This window comes from Monodelphis domestica, chromosome 2 (genome assembly GCF_027887165.1).
Source record: "Monodelphis domestica isolate mMonDom1 chromosome 2, mMonDom1.pri, whole genome shotgun sequence".
In the NCBI taxonomy this organism is placed as follows: Eukaryota; Metazoa; Chordata; class Mammalia; order Didelphimorphia; family Didelphidae; genus Monodelphis; species Monodelphis domestica.
Window position 1 is genome coordinate 408,752,529 of NC_077228.1, and position 19,403 is coordinate 408,771,931.

General features: G+C 36.8%; 1 protein-coding gene and 1 long non-coding RNA gene across 2 annotated transcripts in view; one reads left to right on the forward strand and one right to left on the reverse strand.

Moving 5' to 3' along the window:
- SGK1 (serum/glucocorticoid regulated kinase 1) overlaps positions 1-19,403 on the reverse strand; it is a 159,479-nt gene that overhangs the window by 36,605 nt on the left and 103,471 nt on the right. The window contains exon 3 of the mRNA XM_003340387.4: positions 15,529-15,604. Within this exon, the coding sequence (XP_003340435.1) occupies positions 15,529-15,604 (76 nt within the window). The remainder of the gene's footprint in view (positions 1-15,528; positions 15,605-19,403) is intronic.
- LOC103100447 (uncharacterized) overlaps positions 1-19,403 on the forward strand; it is a 65,478-nt gene that overhangs the window by 2,347 nt on the left and 43,728 nt on the right. The window lies entirely within an intron of this gene.

Here is a 19,403-nt window from a genome sequence, read left to right on the forward strand (position 1 = left end):
TATTCACTGAAGGTCACTTTGTTGATTCATATGATTTGGGCCAATTTAAAACTGTACGATGGTTTCAATATGGTTTAAAGAAAAGAACCAGTTTATTGTAAATGGCTGGGGACTCTGGTTGATATTCTTCCTCCTATAGTCACTTAATAGTTGTGTGAGTTTAGACAAGTCATTCCTTTCCCTAAATCTTATCTGTTTCATCTATTAATGAACTATAAAGTTTCCTCTAGCTTGAAGTCTGTCAAACTTTTAAAGAATAAAAGTTGCATGTCCTGGGATGCTGTCCTTGGCAACTCAAGCACTGAAAATTTCAATGTACTTCATAGAAGAACAGAATATTAAAAATTTAAATTTAATGATCACTCTCATTGAATTATTGCTCATGATAAGTGCTCACTATTAGTTGCAATGAAAATCCCCCAGAATTTTGATATGCCACATTACTCTGGAATATCAATGGATGAAAATGGGAAAGACTTATTAAAATGAGATAATTAACTTCCTGAATTTGTAAAACTACATTTCATCTGTTTTTATTACATTAGATAACGAGAAAATTTCTAGAAACACTAGACTATCTACCATGAAATTTCCAAGGAAAGAGAGACATAAAAAGAATGATTCAAACAGAGATGGATCTGGTAAATTGAAGGGCAATTTTTTTTTTAACCTTTAGAGAGGGGGCAGCTAGATAGCTCAGTGGATTGAAAGCCAGGTCTAGAGATGGGAGGTTCTACTAGGTTCAATCTGACCTCAGACACTTCCCAGCTGTGTGACCCTGGGGAAGTCACTTGTCCCCCTTTGCCTAGCCCTTACTGCTCCTCTGCCTTGGAACCAATATATAGTATTGATTCCAAGACAGAAGGTAAGGGTTTAAAATAAATAAATAAATAAGAGCTTTAGAGAGAATGCTGTGATGAATGAGAAAAAGCACTTATTAATTTTGGGCCAATGTGAAATTTAGCTTATTATTTAGGCAAAGCAGCAGATTAAGAATTGAAGGCAGACTTGTTGAATTTGGGTCTTAACCCAAATTCTAGAGAGTGTTGAGAGAATAAAGGAAGCCAAAAGGTTATAAGGGCTCTGCCATTGATGCAATGGGATTTTATTTCTCATTGAATTGTGCTATGGAGATCTAAACAAGTTAATTTACACAAGTTAAGGCATAATAGTGGGCCAAATCTAGCCTTCAGACAAACACTAGTGCCAGAATAATCAAATTTGTTCAACTTATCTCTGGCAAATATAACAGACTCTAGGTGAGTATGTCTTGAACTCCCTGTTAATAGAGCAGTTTAGAACTGATCTTTTGCCTCAAGCCAGAATAACTCTCAGATCTTGAACTTGGATCCTCCAATAATCCTTTGGAGTTAGAGGTATTTGATGGAATCATGTAAAATTGTATATTTTTTCTCAAAGGGTGGCTTTTTAAAAATCTCTGTATTCCCAAGTTGTTTATCACCATTCTGTCTAGTTGCACAGATAACAGAATAGGACAAAGATTAACTTCATGTGTCAAGGGAAAAAAAAAAAACAAGAAGTAGACCCAGTAACAATCATAGATCAGTAACAGTTGTATACTCAACTTCATTTTACCTTTAGAACAGGTGCCCTACAAAGTGTGAAGGGAACAATGTATATACATTTGTAAGACCAATATGATTCTTCTCAAATTAGATGTGTTACTGAACTTCTGGGACACAGGAATTCTGTCCTTTTAGCTGTGCAACCCATAGTTCCCTGTTGGGAAACCAAGGGGACATGTCCAGTCAAAACATTGTCTAAGCATTCTGTCCAATCTATCCACCATTGAGATTAGAGGAGTAAAGTCAGAGAGGGAATAAATTGATAAATGATACTCCCAACTCCCTAGATTTTTAAGGACTTGACTTTAAAGAATGAGATTGTCTTTTGTAAATTCTGAGGGTATTAGCTGAATTACTCTGCTTTTGAGGTGATATGATTCCACTTGCTCTTTTTCTGAACTTTTCAAAGTTTGTTCTGCTAAAATATAGCCATATTGTCTGGCTTTTTTCTTTTTTATGTCATGAATTCTAATTTTGAGTAGTTGCTTCACCAACAAGGTGCCTATCATTTTTACTCCAATAAGTTCTTGACCATGAGAATCAGATATAGGACAGTAGTTCCCTTTTTCAGTTCCTTTAGCTTCTGAATTTCATCTTCATGAAAACTTTCAGATTCATTATATTGCCATCCCTCAGGAACTTCTCCTCTCCTTCCTTGTGAAATTGATTCCAGTTGTTTAAATCATCACAGTTAAAGACCAATTGTAATCATCTACCAAGGACCTGCTCCCTTCTTTGCCTTCTCTCTCTCCCTTCCCTTATTATCTTCTCAAAAATACTGGCTTCTGATTTGATCAATCTTTTCTACTCAGATAACCTACATTCCTCATTTCACCTCAGCCACACAGGAATGCTCATATTCTTTTTAAAAAAACAAAACCCTTTCTATATATTGATTCCAAGGCAGAAGGGTAGTAAGGGCTAGGCAATGGGAGTTAAGTGACTTGCCCAGGGTGAGATAGCTAGAAAATGTCTGAGTCCATATTTGAATCCAGGACCTAAGTCTAGCTCTCAATCCACAGAGCCACCTAGTCATTCCAATGCCCATATTCTTGATCTTGACATCATTCATTAGTCATCCATGGTCCAGAACTCTCATATTCCCATGTCTGACTGCAACCTCCTTTCTTTCCATTTTCCCCTTTATCTGATCCCTCTAAATATGTCTTTGTTACTTCACCACAACCCTCCACCTTCACTTTGTGCTCCCAAGTACATCAACTGTGCTCTGGCCCCACTTTTCTCCATTTGTACTCTTAGCCCTATGGTTATCAGTTCAACTATACCTTTTCCTTTATTCTTGAATCTCTTGTTCCCTTGTCCTACTACAATTCTTCATTCCCTTCCAAGCTCTAAACTTTAGGTTACTTCCACCATCTGGATCTTCTCTACTCCTCATATACTGTCATGCCAATTGACTTCACTATAAATTCAATTATCTAACTTCAACCAGATCACCTATCCTCTTATTCTGTTATGACTGATTGTCACATTCTGCACATTGGCTCTCTTCTTTCCTTAGGCTTCTTATTTCCCTTCCTTCATTTCTTCTCAGCAAAATATCTCATTCCTTCTGCTAATAGGGAGGGGAAGGGAATTAAGAGCAGAGAAACATGGAGAAAGGAAGAAGGTGAAAGGTCTTTCAAAGCAAAATTCTCCTGAATCATAGTTTTGAACATCATTGGTTAACCTTGCTATGAGTCTAGTTCTTTTTTTTTTTTTTAAACACTTACCTTCTGTCTTGGAGTCAATACTGTGTATTGGCTCCAAGGCAGAAGAGTGGTAAGGGCTAGGCAATGGGGGTCAAGTGACTTGCCCAGGGTCACACAGCTAGGAAGTGGCTGAGGCTGGATTTGAACCTAGGACCTCCCGTCTCTAGGCCTGGCTCTCAATCCACTGAGCTACCCAGCTGCCCCCATGAGTCTAGTTCTTAAGAAGAAATCATGCTAGGGAAAGAGGGGGCTGGTTGTACAATTCCTTTTTCTACTTTAAGTCGGAGATAATGGAAGGTTGAGTTAAGGAAATAGAGAATGAATAAAAGTCTCTATGTCAAGGGAAAGAAGTGATAGTCTGAATACAGAAAATGTATTCATTAAGTGACAACTATGCCCTGAATGGTATTATAATGTTTTTCAGGAAAAATATATTAATGACATGGATTAAACCTTTGGTATGATCCACACAGTGAGAGGGTGAAAGTGTGCTCCTGTTCCCCTTGTTATAGAATTAAATTATCTATCTGTCCTCCTCCCTCCCTCTCTTCCTTTCTTCCTTCCTTCCTTCCTTCCTTCCTTCCTTCCTTCCTTCCTTCCTTCCTTCCTTCCTTCCTTCCTTCCTTCCTTCCTTCCTTCCTTCCTTTCTTCCTTCCTTCCTTCCTTCCTTTCTTCCTTCCTTCCTTCCTTCCTTCCTTCCTTCCTTTCTTCCTTCCTTCCTTCCTTCCTTCCTTCCTTCCTTCCTTCCGCCTACTTATATGAGAATCATTCAATTCAACTCTTTGGTTTTTGGATCTGTCCCAGACAACATATGTGTGAGATAATAGAGATGTTTCTATAAAGGCATTAGCATACCATTAAAGCAATAATGAATAGAACTCCGTATTGGTGAACTGACTGAAACTTTTAGTGATACAGATTCTGTTGAGACCTATAGTACTGCTTTAGCCCTAAAATTATTCCAAAGGGGCTAAGGTGTTTTTATTTTTGTGTGTGTGTGTATATGTGTGTGTTTTTAATATAGGCTTTTTTAATTGCTATGAGAAATGCAGGGTGACCAGGATTCTGACCATAGAATCATCTCATCTCTTTAGGGTGATAGGTTGGCTCTTTTCTACCTTTGTCCTTTCTGAACCTTGGCTTCTGCCACCCATGAGTGATTTATACTGATGATGTCTGGGATATACTACTGTGTTCCACATGAGGTGGCTCATTGTTACAACAGTATTGGCCCTGAGCTAATATATAATCTTAAATTAGTTAGGAAATGACCAAATAGATTATGATACCTGAATGCAATTGACTATTACTATGATCTAAGACATGATAAATAAGATTGCAGAGAAGTTTGGGAAGACTGTTTGAACTGATGCAAAGTGAAGTAAAGCCAGGAGACATAGACAATTATTACATAAGAAGGCAATATAGTTCAGTGAAAAGAACACTAGGTTTGGAAGATTTGGGTTTGAATTTCACCTGTGTCACTATCTGTGACCTTGTGAACATTTGGGGACCTCATTTTCCACATCTGTAAAAGAAGTTTGGACTTTATGAACTTAAGTCTATGGAAAAGAGAAAGAAAACCCTATACAACTATTTCTGTGTAATTATGATGATCATACATCCCAAAAGGGAAGGGAAAATTCATTTTTCTCTCTTCCTTTTGAACATGGTGAAAGTCTGAGTATGAAACACTGAATATACTCTTAGATTACCTTGATTTTTGGTTAGTTTTGCTAAACTGCTTCTTTATATCTTTTTTTTAATTCCTTGTCACAAGGGAGAGCTTTCTGGGTGAGGGAAGTGATATATTTTAGAATTAAAGGTGTTGTTGTTCATCCTTCATTTTCAAAGAAAACCAGTGACATCATGGGTGATGGATTTAAATGAGACAGGGTTGTGTAAAGTTACCAATCTTACTCTCTCTTCCAAAGTCATTGAAGACCACTCACAAGACAAAAGTCAGGATGACTAGTGATAGCCTGGTATGCAGGGGATGGATGACCTTGGCATATTCATTGTACGGCCAAGCACTAAGTGCTCCTTAGCACTGGCTTCTGCTACTTTCATGGCAATTGAAATAAGTTCTTCTCATCCACCCATTCTCCCAAGGGAAGTGATCACAACTTGGAATAGATATCCTCCTTACTCATCCATGGGTTTGAGGCCTGTTGACTACCTTCAAGCTAGTTTAGTTCATCTTTCTAGACAGTTTTACTTGGATGTGGCTAAATAATAGCTCACAAGCTTCCTCTTAACCATTCAGGAGAATCATTTAGTTCATCTGAACATCAGGGGTACACTGTGCCATAAACACACAGAGTTCTGGAGAGGGAAAACAGTGGTCATTAATTTAAGTACTAATAGTGAGTCTAAGGCTACTAACAACTTTGTAACTGAAGGTCCTTGTGTCCTTTCTCTAGAGGGTTCCTACAAGTTACCCATGTCCTAGTGGACCTAATGGTCAAAGTCTGTAGGGAGGTCAAGGAGAATGAAAATTGAGAAAAAGTCATTGGGTTTGGCAGCTAATAGGTCATTAGTAACTTTAGATGGAGCAATTTCAGTAGATAAGGTCAGATAATGAATTATAAAGGATTAAGAAGAGAGATGAGAGAAAGTAGAGGCACCTTTCGTAGAGGGACTTTTCAATTCAGCTACAAAAGCTAGAAGGGATATAGGATGATAGTCAATAGGGATGGAAGGAATCAGGTGAGGATTTTTTTTTTTAGGATGAGGGAGACATGGACATATTTATAGATAGTAAGTAGGGAATAAGAAAGATTGAAAATGAATGGCAGGTAGAGAGTACAGTGGATAAAACAGTCAGATCTATAGTCAGGAGGTCCTGAGTTCAAATGTGACCTCAGACACTTCCTAGCTTTGTGATCCTGGGCAAGTCACTTAACCCTCTTTGCTTAGTTTTTGCCCTTCTGTATTAGAGTTACTAATAAGACAGAAAATAAGGGTAAAAAAAAGAAAATGAATGAAAGAGTGGGGATGACAGAGGAAACTCTTGTTGGAGGAGATGGGTTAGAATGGAATCTCTTGAACAAGTAGGATTAGCTTTCTTAAGGATTAAGGTCACTTTATTTCCATAAAATAAGGTTGAAGGAAAAGATAGTATCAGAAGGCATCTGAGTAATAGGAGATGAGAAAGAGGAGAGAAGAGAGTTCACAGCAAATAGCTTCAATTTTTTTCTTTAAAATTTAAGAGATTGCTGAGGTACCACCTCACACCTAGCAGATTGGCTAACATTACAGCAAAGGAAAGTAATAAATGTTGGAGGGGATGTGGCAAAATCAGGACATTGGTGGTTGAGTTGTGAATTGATCCAACCATTCTGGATGGCAATTTGGAACTATGTCCAAAGGGCCCTGAAAGACTGCCTGCCCTTTGATCCAGCCACTACTGGGTTTATACCCCAAAGAGACAATAAGGAAAAAGACTTGTACAAAAATATTTATAGCCACACTCTTTTTTAAAAATAATATTTTATTTGATCATTTCCAAGCATTATTCATTAAAGACAAAGATCATTTTCTTTTCTTCCCACCCACCCCCCCATAGCCGACATGTGATTCCACTGGGTGTCACGTGTTCTTGATTCGAACCCATTTCCATGTTGTCAATATTTGCATTAGAGTTTCGTTTAGAGTCTCTCCTCTGTCATGTCCCCTCAACCGCTGTAGTCAGGCAGTTGCTTTTCCTCGGTGTTTCCACTCCCATAGTTTATCCTTTGCTTATGAATAGTGTTTTTTCTCCTAGATCCCTGCAGATTGTTCAGGGACATTACACCGCCCCTAATGGAGAAGTCCATTACATTCTATTATACCACAGTGTATCAGTCTCTGTGTACAATGTTCTCCTGGTTCTGCTCCTCTCGATCTGCATCACTTCCTGGAGGTCGTTCCAGTCTCCATGGAATTCCTCTACTTTATTATTCCTTTTTGCACAATAGTATTCCATCACCAACATATACCACAATTTGCTCAGCCATTCCCCAATTGATGGGCATCCCCTCGTTTTCCAGTTTTTGGCCACTACAAAGAGCGCAGTATAGCCACACTCTTTATGGTGGCAAAAAAATTGGAGAATGAGGGGATGCCCTTCAATTGGGGAATGGCTGAACAAATTGTGGTATATGTTGGTGATGGAAGACTATTGTGCTCAAAGGAATAATCAAGTGGAGGAATTCCATGAGAACTGGAATGACCTCCAGGAATTGATGCAGAGTGAAAGGAGCAGAACCAGGAGAACATTGTACACAGAGACTGATACACTGTGGTATAATTGAATGTAATGGACTTCTCCATTAGTGACAATGCAATAATCCAGGACAATTCTGAGAGACCTATGAGAAAGAACTCTATCCACATTCAGAGGAAGAATTGTGGGAATAGAAACACAGAAGAAAAACAACTCCTTGATCACATGGGTTGATGCAGATATGATTGAGGATGTAGACTCTATGTGATCACTCTAGTGAAAATATCAATAATATGGAAATAGTTCTTGATCAGTGACACATGTAAAACCCAGTGGAATTATACATTGCCTATGGGAGGGAGGTGGGGGTAGGGGAGGGAAAGAACAAGAATCTTGTAACCATGGAAAAATATTCTAAATTAATTAATTAAATAAAATTCTCCAAAACTTAAAAATAATATGAGAGATTGGAGGAAGGGGGAGCCATAGGAGGTTTGAGAAGGGATGAAGATATTTGTATGCTAATTTGATAAAGGAGATATCTGATGACATTTCTCTTTATCAACATCTTTGTCTTTTAGCCTTAATAAACCTTCAGCTTTTGCTGTCTTGCTGGGGCACACTCCCCTCCTTACAAAGAGATCCGGAAGATTCAAAAGTGAAAGGAATCATGGTCCAAGCTCAAATTCTGGCGCTAGTAATTGCTACCTATGGGACCTTGGGCAAGTCACATAACCTCTTGGTCTATTTCCTTAATTGAAAAAGGAACTTAGACTGGATGCTCTCTGAGGTTCCTTCCAATTTGAAATCTATCAAACTTCAAAGGAATTACTTTCAGCCATTGAAAGGGAAAATTCATGTCAAAATTCAGTACATAGAACCAAAATGTCATTTTCTAGCATAGCAACATTTAAAATAAACAGTTATGTGCAACCCAGGTTGTTAGTAAAGCAAAATGACAATTGTTCCTTGCTTAACTGAATCAGACCTCTTCTGAGAAGGAGTCCTATCTACCCACCAGATGATAGCGCCAGGGTGGAGAAACTCATTCTATGTTGAAAGGACAACTTAGCCAGCTGTTAAGGACCAGTGTATTGTCACTTTTAGAAAAACAAAGACCAGTAGCTGAGATTTCAGACTATAATAGATGAAGAGTACACAGAAATACCAAAGGATATAGGCCAGTATCAAGTAGAACAAAGTAAGAATGGAAACTTTCAGTGGCTTGTTTACATGGTCAACCCTTAGAATATGCAAAAGATGACTTTGTTTATCTCAGCAAAGTAACCAACAATCTATGTTCCTCCTCAGATTAATTGAATAAACACTTCTGAAGCAAATACTTTATGAGTAGTGATAGCTGTTTCTCTTGACTCCCCTCCTCTCCCTTCCCTCTCCCGTTGCTTCACAAGTGCCAGAGCTAGAGGGGAAAGAAAATGTTCACTTATTTCTCACCTCCTATGCCAACTAAAGTCAAGTCCCCACAATGTCACCAGATCTGAGTTGCTCTGAAATCCCATTATATTTCAGCCCCATTTAACCTTCTTAGGTTTCCTGTCTGAGTTAGCTTTATTCAGCCATTGTTCCCCTCCTAACAAAGAAATGAGTCTCTTCAATCCATAGCTCTATCTGGATTGGTGGAGTGTTCACCTCCAAATAATAGCCTGATTTAAGAGCTTCAAATAACTGCAGAAAAGATTAAATGAGCAAAATGTACTTTGCAGACTGTGGAGGGGGTACACCTGGAAATATTCCACTCACCTGAACATATCCTCCAAAGAAAATAGTAGCATAATTTTATTTTAATTATTGCCTGAGTATGTGAAAAGAATTAAAATAATGGAGTGCATTCCATGACAAAAAGACTGTCTTCCTGAAGAAAGCCCTTTTCAGGACAGTAATTTGCATGTTACAAAAAGACAACAGTAAAGTCACTTTAGCACATGTAGGCACCTAACAAAAAGAGAGAGAAATTGAATGCTTTTGGGAGAAATGTTAGCTTGCTGAAATGATAAGGGAGAAGATACTCTACCATATTTAGGATACAGGCAGAATCATCCAAATTTATAAAACTCCATGTTAGCTTTGAAGCTTTTATTGTTCAGGGAAATTTAATTTCTTTTGGTTATTGCTGTCATTTTCTGCTTCATAATTAATATTTAAAATAAACACATAGTTTTTTACCTTATAATGAATAGTAAATATTTAACATCAACATTATAATAAATAAAAATAATGTAACTAATAAATAAATCAACATGTATAGTTTCTAAATATTAATTATAAGGCAAAAGGACAGTCAACCAATAAAATGAAAATTTTTGCCAACATTGGTTCATTTGAATCTATATTTGTAATATGTGTATATATTTTAATTTTTTTAATTTTATTGTTACATTTTAAATTCCTAGCTAGCTTTCTTCTCCACCCTGGACTAAGGTTATGATTTGACAAAGAGATATGCTGTGTGTATGTGTAAATACATGTATATATGTAAAACTAAACAGTGCTTACTTTTATCAGTTCTTTTCCTGGAGGTGGACATTCACAGTTCACAGTTATTCTTCAAATAATAGTATTGTTGCTGTATATAAGGTTCTCTTGGTTATGCTCATTGCATTCTTCATTATTTCAAGTCTTTCCATGTTTTTCTAAAATTAACCTGTTCATCATTTCTTATAGCTCAGGGGTATTCCATCACAACCATATGCCACAACTTGTTTAACCATTCCCCAAGGATGGGTTTCCCCCTCTGTTTTCAGTTCTTTACTACCATAAAGAGACTATTATAAATATCTTAGAACATATAGGTTCTTTTCTCTAATCATGTTGGGGAACAGGCCTAATATTGATATTGCTGAGTCAAAGGGTATATGCAGTTTTATAACTCTTTGGTTACAATTCCAGATTGCTTTCCAAATCTCCCTGGATACCAGCCGTGTTCAAGTATCTTTGTGGTGGGACAGATGAGGGAGGACAATACAAACAAGTTCCTTAGGGCCAAATAACATTTATTTGGATCCACATGATAAACATCTAAAGTACATCTCCTTTTTGAAACACACAGTCCTACCACATATGCTTAGAATCATGGGGGAAAATATTTCTTTATTTTTTCCCCCTTTATACTCTTACTTTCTGTCTTAGTAACAACTTGCAGACAGAAGGACAAGGGCTAGGAAAATGATGTTAAGTGACTTTTAAATGACTTTCTCTGGCTCACATAGCTGGGAAGCGGGGTGGGGGGGTGGGGGGGGGAGAAATTTCTTAAATTTCATTTTATAGTGCAAATTGGTAATTTTCTTTGTTCTCCCCCTCATATATACAGAAGTAAGATCTCGAGCTATGGGCTATTTCCTTTTTCTCTTTTATCCCCATATCCTAGCATAAAGTCTCGAACATAATAGGAAATTAATAAATGTTTGCTAAATTGAATAAAAGTGGTGATGAATCCTAATATTAGTATTAGCCTTGATTTTATTAATTATCTTTGTTCTAATGGGTTAGTGGCAACAAACATTTTAGAACTGTGTCAGTTTACTTTGCTAGGTTCTAAATTTCTTTAAGCCAATGACCAGATATATGTTTGCTTTTTTCTTTTTGATGCCTAGAAACTATTAACAATATTTGTTGCTTCATGGTTCTTAGTCATGTAATACCACACTCTCCAAAGAATTAAATTTGGGTGATCCTCAAATTAAATTTGAGATCACCCAAAGGGCAATGGAGAAGGGTGTGGGGTGTGAGCCTACTCACCAACTCAAAATTGGACAGAATTCCACATAGGTAGCTCCTGATTAGAGCAAATATTGGATTTCCTGAAATGGTTGAATGTATTATAATTCCCAGAATTTAAAGTTATAATTATATACCATATGCTAAGTGGTTCCAGCCCAATGAAAATAAGCAGTTCAAATTCAAATATTATGAACATTACAGGTAATGCAAAATGCATCTTCATGACAAAAACAGTTGATTGATCAGTTGTTTAGTGGGAGTGAGCTCAATGTCAAGAGATGTGGAGAAATACCTCTCATACATTCAACAGAGCTCCTCCTGTGGAGTCTCCACTGGAATGCATGAATTGAGATCCTGCAGAATGAGCAGGCTTGAATACACTGTTGGAGGTACATTGGTGAGATACATTGATGAGATCACAGATCCATCTGTTATGGAATCTCTTTAAGTTTAGTTGAAGCCATAAACTTGGTCTTTGAAAAAGTACAAGTCATCATTCTAGAGAGCATTTGTGATTTTTCCTCCTCCTTTTTCTTTCCTGTTTTTCTTTTCTTTCTTTCTTTCTTTTTTAATCTTTACCTTCTCTCTTAGACTCAATAATAAATGTTGGTTCTAAGACAGAAGAAAGGCAAGGTTAGGTAATGGGGGTTAAGGGATTTGCCCAGGGTCACATATCTAGGAAATGTCTGAGGCCATAATCAAACCCAGATTCTCCTGTCTTTAGGTCTGGCTCTCTATCCACTAGCTGCCCTGATAATTTTTTAATTATTTTTTGCTTAGCCTCCTTAGATTTCCTGATTGGACTCATAGCCAGCTTTTGGCAGGGAGTGAGGGGGATTGTTTGAATTTGTGTGTTTATACATGTGTCTAATTTTTTTCTTTTTTTATAAATAAAATATATTTTTATATAAATTTATAAAAAATATTTTAAAATAATAAAAATAAAAATTTTTCTTTCCCCTAAGCACACACTCTATTCCAGGGGTATTTTATTTCTTCCTTATGCAAAGTATAGGACATCTAATTTAACTCATTATTTACCATGGACCTGCAATAGACATTTCTTGGGCTTCTGTCATATCTTGGAATACCCAGTAACATGGATTTTTGTCCTACTTTCTATAATGAATAAGCCCTGAAGCTTTTGGTTGAGAGAATGCCATATTGTGGAGGTTATGGGTGGGAAGGATGGGTCATAATTCCATCTCTCTCTTGCTGGAGGATAGTGATAAATTTAAATAAGAATAGTGCTAAATTTATAAATACTATAAATAATAGTGTTAAATTTATAACAGGAAACATATTCCTGGTCAACAGAAAACAGGAATTTACTCAGAATGTTATTGAGGCTTTTATCTCTGATTGACTGGAAGATCTTTGATGCTTCAATATGTTATTAGAATTGTTGTGGGAAAACAGGGCCATTATTATACTGTGGTTGGAGCTGTAAATTGGTCCAATAATTTTGAAAGTCAATTTAGATTTATGCTAAGGAAATGATTAAAATCTGCACATGTTTTGACTCAGAGTTCCCTGTTGGGCATATACTTCCCAAGATCAAGTACACATATATCAAAATATTTAAAGTAGTATTTTTTTGAGGTAGCAAAAACCTGGAAATGATGTCTGTGCATATTGTCTAAGAAATAGCTAAATAAGTTATGGTACCTGAAAACTACTGTGCTATGTGATGAATATGAAGAATACAGAGAAGCTGGGGAGACTTCCATGAACTGAGGCAAAGTGAAAGAAGCAGCACCAGGAAAACAATATGCACAGCTAGAGTAATGTCAATGGAAAGAACAAAAAAATTGAAACCAAAAATGATGTCATTGTAAATGAGCAAGACTGACCTTGAAAAGAATATAAAACGGTGTCCCTCTTGCTTTTCTGAAGATTTAGGTGTGTGTGTGTGTGTGTGTGTTTGTTGGTGTGTGCACGCGCTCATGCAAAAACTCTTGGACTTGATTGATGCCTTGGTTTTGCAAAAATGCTTTTCCCCCCATCTGTCTTTTTTATTTTTTGTTATAAGAGAAAGCTCTCTTGACAGGATTAGAAGAAAGAGTATACTAATAATGAAAAAGATATTTAAAAATTTTAAACAAAAATCTTTCCACATTGGGGGGAAAAAAGGGAATAGCTTTTTCAGGATATTTTTAAAAGATACTCTTTTCTATTAGCGTTTTGTCATTGAGGGATTAGTCTAGATAGCCATTTATCTCTACATCTGGAAAGGTAGGGTTGATTTTTAAAAAATGAAATACATTTAAAAGTATAAAGTCTTCAGGAAATAAAGCTCATGTGCTATCACACACAGTGGTGTTCTGATTTACTCATTGTGACTGAGGGATTCTTTTAGTTTCCTTCTTCTTGTCTTATTGGCTTTGGTTGGGACTAAAGTAAAGAAATATGTGGGGAAATAGCAGAATTCTGTCTTGGAGTCATAAGAGTTTCAGCTGTCATTTTAAAAGTACTGCCAAGAAAATAATTTCTCTAGAATAGACTAGCCATTAGTGCTTGATATATTTTATAGTGCAAAAGAAAAATATGCCTAGAGTTTTAAAATTTCTTCTTTACTAAAATTTTATTATTGTATTTTGGCAGTAAATGACTATTGTCATCAGACATAGCCTTACTTAAATGATTAGAAATTACAAAACTGTCATTTAAAAAATGTGATGGCAAATGTTATTACTCATGAGCAAGGGATAGATTAAGCCCAGTGGATTATTTGATCACTTCCAAATCATAGAATCTCAGATTTGGAAAGGACCCTATAGCTCAACTAGTTCAAACAATATTAGAACAAAAGTCCCCTCTACATTATACCCATTTTACTTTTGGATAGTTCTTTCATTAAGCCCCAAACTGCCCTTTTGCACCTTCCCCCAACTGCTTCTAATTCTGCCCTGCTCTGGCAACAATAATAATGATAGTTGACATTTATGTGTTTAGATGTTAAGTTGTTTATAAGAAGCTCAATTAGCAAAATATGATTAGCATCATTTTCCTTTGTCATTTCAGCTTGAGTGGAAATTGGTCACGTCTACAGCTGATTAACAATTCTTCTAAAACATTCATGGGATTTGCCACTAGAGAGCTGAAAGTGCTTAATAAATAGATTGCCTTTTGCTTACACAAAATAATAAGCAATTTATAGTTGTCTTGCACAGGGTCACTACCTATCTGTAGTTATTTAGCCACCATTATTTCAAGTAGGTTGGCCATATTAAGCCAGGACCATATCAGTTTTGGACCATGTATCCCACTTGCATCTTGGGTCCATATCACATCCATATCCATATCACCACATCCATATTTTCTTTCCATATCACTACTGTTCAATTATTTCTCAATCAAGTAATGCTTTAGAAATATTTATTTTCTCATTTGGGAGTGTTCCCTCTGGCTATCCATTAGATTTGTAATCTCTCTGTTTCTAAAATGGATGTGAACAACCACCAACAGATTCCTGTTTCTCGGGAAAGAACCATAAATACACTGAAAAAAGAATGCATGGATATGATATTATTCACTTATTTAATAAATAGTCCTAAAAAGGCAAGTGGCCTGAGCATAAACAGTAGGGATAAAGGAATGTTTCCTTCTCTGAGTACTCAATCATTAGGAAACTACAACCTTCTGTTTTTATTTTTCTTATTTTGTCAGTGGACTAATAGGATTTTCTTTTCTTTTATTTTTTAAACTCTTACTTTATGACCTAGTAACAATTCTAAGACAGAAGGAAAAGGGCTAGGCAAATGGAGTTAAGTGCCTTGCCCAGGGTTTACATAGCTAGGAAATATCTGAGGCCATATTTGAACCCAGATCCTCCCAACTCCAGCCTTGGCTCTCTATCTACTGTGCCATCTGGCTACCCCCAACAATAGGATTTTAAATGAGAGATTTTCTATAAACTGGGGTCTGAAATTTAGGGAAGGTAGTTTGATAGTAGTCTTGTGCTTTGATATTGTGGTAAGAAAGAGAGATTAGAGGATCTTTGTGCATTATGAGACGATAAATCTTAACTGCTATAACATTGAGTTTTCCAACAAATAGTAACTTTTGGGGCCAGTGCCCAAAGTATGATTTTGCCTTTGTTGTCTTAAATTTTCAATAAGTCTGAATTTAGAATCTAATTTCCTTACATGGCACTATTTAAGATCACAACCACTACTACCCCTTGTGGCTCTCCCTATCTTTATGCCCCCAACATTCATGGGACAACTGGTAGAATTATACCCCTGTGTGCACACATACTCTGATGGTGATTTTCCATTAATACCTGAGTCATCGTTATTCCAGAAAGTTCTTGGGTCAGGCTTAGTCAGGATGTCCGCTTTATTACCGGGCTCTTTCATCTACAAAACACAAGGAAGAACAACATAATGTGACACTATGATGTCTACGATGCCTGTACTGTTGAGGTATTGATTCAATATATTTGTAATATATGATATTAATTCCAAGATGGAAGGTAAAGGTTTTAAAAAACAAAATTCCCTTACCTTCTGTCTTAGAATCAATGAGTTTAAAGGCAGAAGAGTAGTAAGGGCTAGGCAATTGGGGTTAAGTGGCTTGCCAGAATCACACACCTAGGAAGTGTCTGCGGCCAGATTTGGACTCAGGGAGATAAATCTTATGCTCTATCCATTGTGCCCCCTCACTGTCCTTTGAATTCAGATGATCTGACTCTAACTCTAACACCCTTTGCATTCTGCCTTATTGGAGTAATCTGAACAAATGCCACCTTAGCAAAAATTCTAGTGGCTTTTGGGTGAGTAATAGAATCCTTAGATTTGTACTTGTTTTGCCCCGATGTACCCAGATCACACATCATTTAGTAAAGAAGTGGCTAATATTTGGTTCTTCTAATTAATTCCTTCCTCTTCCTCTCCCACTCTGGGAGAGGAATTCTTCCTACCTGCCTTATTAGACTCTTGCAAACTTCCCCATGGTGGGGAAACAATGGGGCTCAAAAAAGTGGGCACCATGTCTTGCTTCAGGGAAGGCTTCCAAAACAATATGGTTCACTTAGCTGTTTTTGGCTGCCTATATCCTCATTCAAACAAGGATAACAGAAATTTGGTCTGGCAAAATTAGTGTAGGGGCAGAAGTCACTCCTCTGTCATCCTGGGCACTGCCAATAGCTCTTCATATGATTTAGAGCTAATTATTTATCCTTCCTCAATTGCATAATGCTTAAAGCCCTTACAACAAATGGTATAGATACAGAGCTTGGCAGCCTCAGCTTTGGCCGAGAGGAAATTATAATCACACAGAGCAAGGTTAACTGAAATGTAGGTGCTAAAGAGAAAAAAATGCCCATTGACTGAAATACATATTTCTTTTCTTTCCTTTGCTTTTTTTGTTTCCTGTTGTTACATTTTTCAGCTAATCTCCATTGTGTGTGTGTGTGTGTGTGTGTGTGTGTGTGTGTGTGTGTGTGTGTGTGTGATTGCTAAAGACCATGGGCAGAACAATTTGAGAAGTTGCAATTCGAAGTGTTTGAGACTTGTTCAACTGAACTATAGATACTTGTTTCATTTTTCCAATTCTTAATACTCCACAGGATAAAGATGTTATGAACTAGGTAGTCAGGCTACTTCCTGCTCAGGGGAGGATGTAATAAATAAAATATGATCTTATTAGCTGTGTGATCTTTAGCAAGTCACAAGCCACTTCTCTCAACCTCAGTTTCTTCATCTCTAAAATGGAGATAATTATTGCATCTACCTCACAGGATCAAACTAAATTATATATATACAGTCATCCCTTCCATATATTTTTCATATCCCTTCCATATTTTTTTCAAGGTTGTTTTTTTAAATAAGGTTTAGCCCCAAAGAAAAAAAATGTACCAAAAACAGTTGACAAGAATCTTAACCAATATATTAAAATGTTTCAGGTATAAAAAATTCACCCAAAGCTTATAATATTGTTACTATTAAAAATAAAAGGATCTTCCCTTTACTATAGAACGCTAATATTCCACAAACTTTTTTGATTATTTCATTACAGAGATAGTGGTAAATAACATGTCATGAGTCAGCATAAGAAATTATGCTGTGGAAGCCACAGATGACACGTGGAAGCTAGCAGATGACACAGAAAAAGTTTAGAAACTCAGAAATGCATACTTAACCAAAATTTACAATAAGGTACTAAAAACACCCCATAAAAGAAAAAGAAAAAAAAATCAGATTTCTCTGGTATGAAGGGAAGACCGAAAATTTTACTAGGATTTTCAAGATTGCAATGGGGAGGGGGGTACCTCATCCCTAATCTCTGTGATACAGAAGGGATTATGGTACTTGATTTTTAACATTTATTTATTTTCTAAAAATCCCTTAGCTTCTGCTTTAGTATCAATTCCCAGACAGAAGAATGGAAAGGGTTGGGCAATTGAGAATAGATGACTTGACTAGGGTCCTATAGCCAGGAAGTGTCTGAGGCCAGATTTGAGCCCAACTTCCAGACCTGGCACTGCATACACTGTGCTACTTAGCTATCTCCATGCATGTAAATTATAAAAATTAAATTGCTATATAAATGTGAGCTTGGCCAATTAGCATTTATTAAGGGGCCAATATATGCTGGGTACTTTGCTAGGCACTGGTGATAACAAATGCAAAAGTGGGACAACCTCTATTTTCCAGGAAGTTACATACTAAGGGAAACAATATGTACACTGATATACAAATATAGGATATATGCAAAATCATGCACAGTGATTTAGGAAAGACTACTAGAAGAATCAGAAAAGACATTGTAAAGCATATGGGATTGAGCTGAGCCATGAGGGGAGCCAGAGCTTCTAAAAGGTGAAGGTGAAAAGCAAAAGTACCCTAGGTGTTGAAGATGGCTTGTACAAAGACATAGATAGAGGTGGGAACAGCAATGTCAGGAACACATAACAGCAAGTATGTCAGATGGAAAGAATTGTAGAATGTGTGAGGGAGAGTAATATGTCATTAGCCTGGAAATATAGGTGAGAGTCAGGCTGTGAAGAGCTTCATATGCCAAGCCCAGGAGTTAATTAATTTTTATTTTATGATTTTTTTGGGAAACTCTTCTGTTTTAGAATCACTATTAAGTATTGGTTCCAAGGCAGAAGAATGGTTAGGGCTAGGAAATTGTGGTTAAGTGACTTGCCCAGGGTCATGTAGCTAAGAAATATCTGAGGTCAGATTTGAACTCAATTTCTAGGCTTGGTTCTCTATTCACTGAGCCACTGGCTGCTTCTAATTTTAATCTTGAAGGTAGAAGAGAGACATGATTGGATCCGTGCTTTAGGAAAATCACTTTGATAGCTATGAGAAGAATGGATTGGATCAGACACTAAATACAGGGAGATTAATTAGTCAAGATACAAGGACTTATTAAGCATTTACTATCTGTTATGGCAAAAATAGTCTTTGACATGAGGAAGCTTGCATTCTAATGGGAGAGACAAGATGCAAGCAACTATGTACAAACAAGAAGGTAATCTGTACCAAATTATATTGGAAATAGCATGAAAATTTGGATATAATCTCAGAGGGAAAGCAATAGCACTGAGAGGAACCAGGAAAGGCCTTTTATAGATGGCAAGATTTGAAGTGAGACTTGAAAGAAGCCAGGTTAGTTAGAACCTGAGACAAGGAGGGGCATTCTTTTTTTTTTTTTAATTTGGTCAATTTCAAACATAAGGAGGGGCATTCTTGGGATGGGGGACAGATGGAAAAAGGGAATAAAGTTTGGAAATGGAGTATTGGATTGGAGGAAGAATAAGGAAGTCAGTGCCACATTGGATTATAAAGTATAGCTAAGGTACTGAAGTATAGTGAAGTATGGAAAGATTGAAAAGGTAGGAAGATGCCAAGTTGTGAAGGACTTTAAATGCCAAACTGAGGACTTCCTGTTTGACTTCAGAGGTATTGAAGAGTCTTTGGAGTTTGTTGAAGAGGGAGGTGGCATGGTCAGAACTAAATTTTAGGAAGACCAATTGGCAGCCAAATGTAGTCATGGATCGAAGTGGGAAAAAACAGGGAAGCTATTTAGAAGATTATTACAATAGTCCAGACATTAGGTGATAAGGACCTGAGTCAAGATGGCAACTGTGTAAGAAGAGAGAAATTGGTTATATACAAAAGACATGAAAGTTGACTAGACAAGATT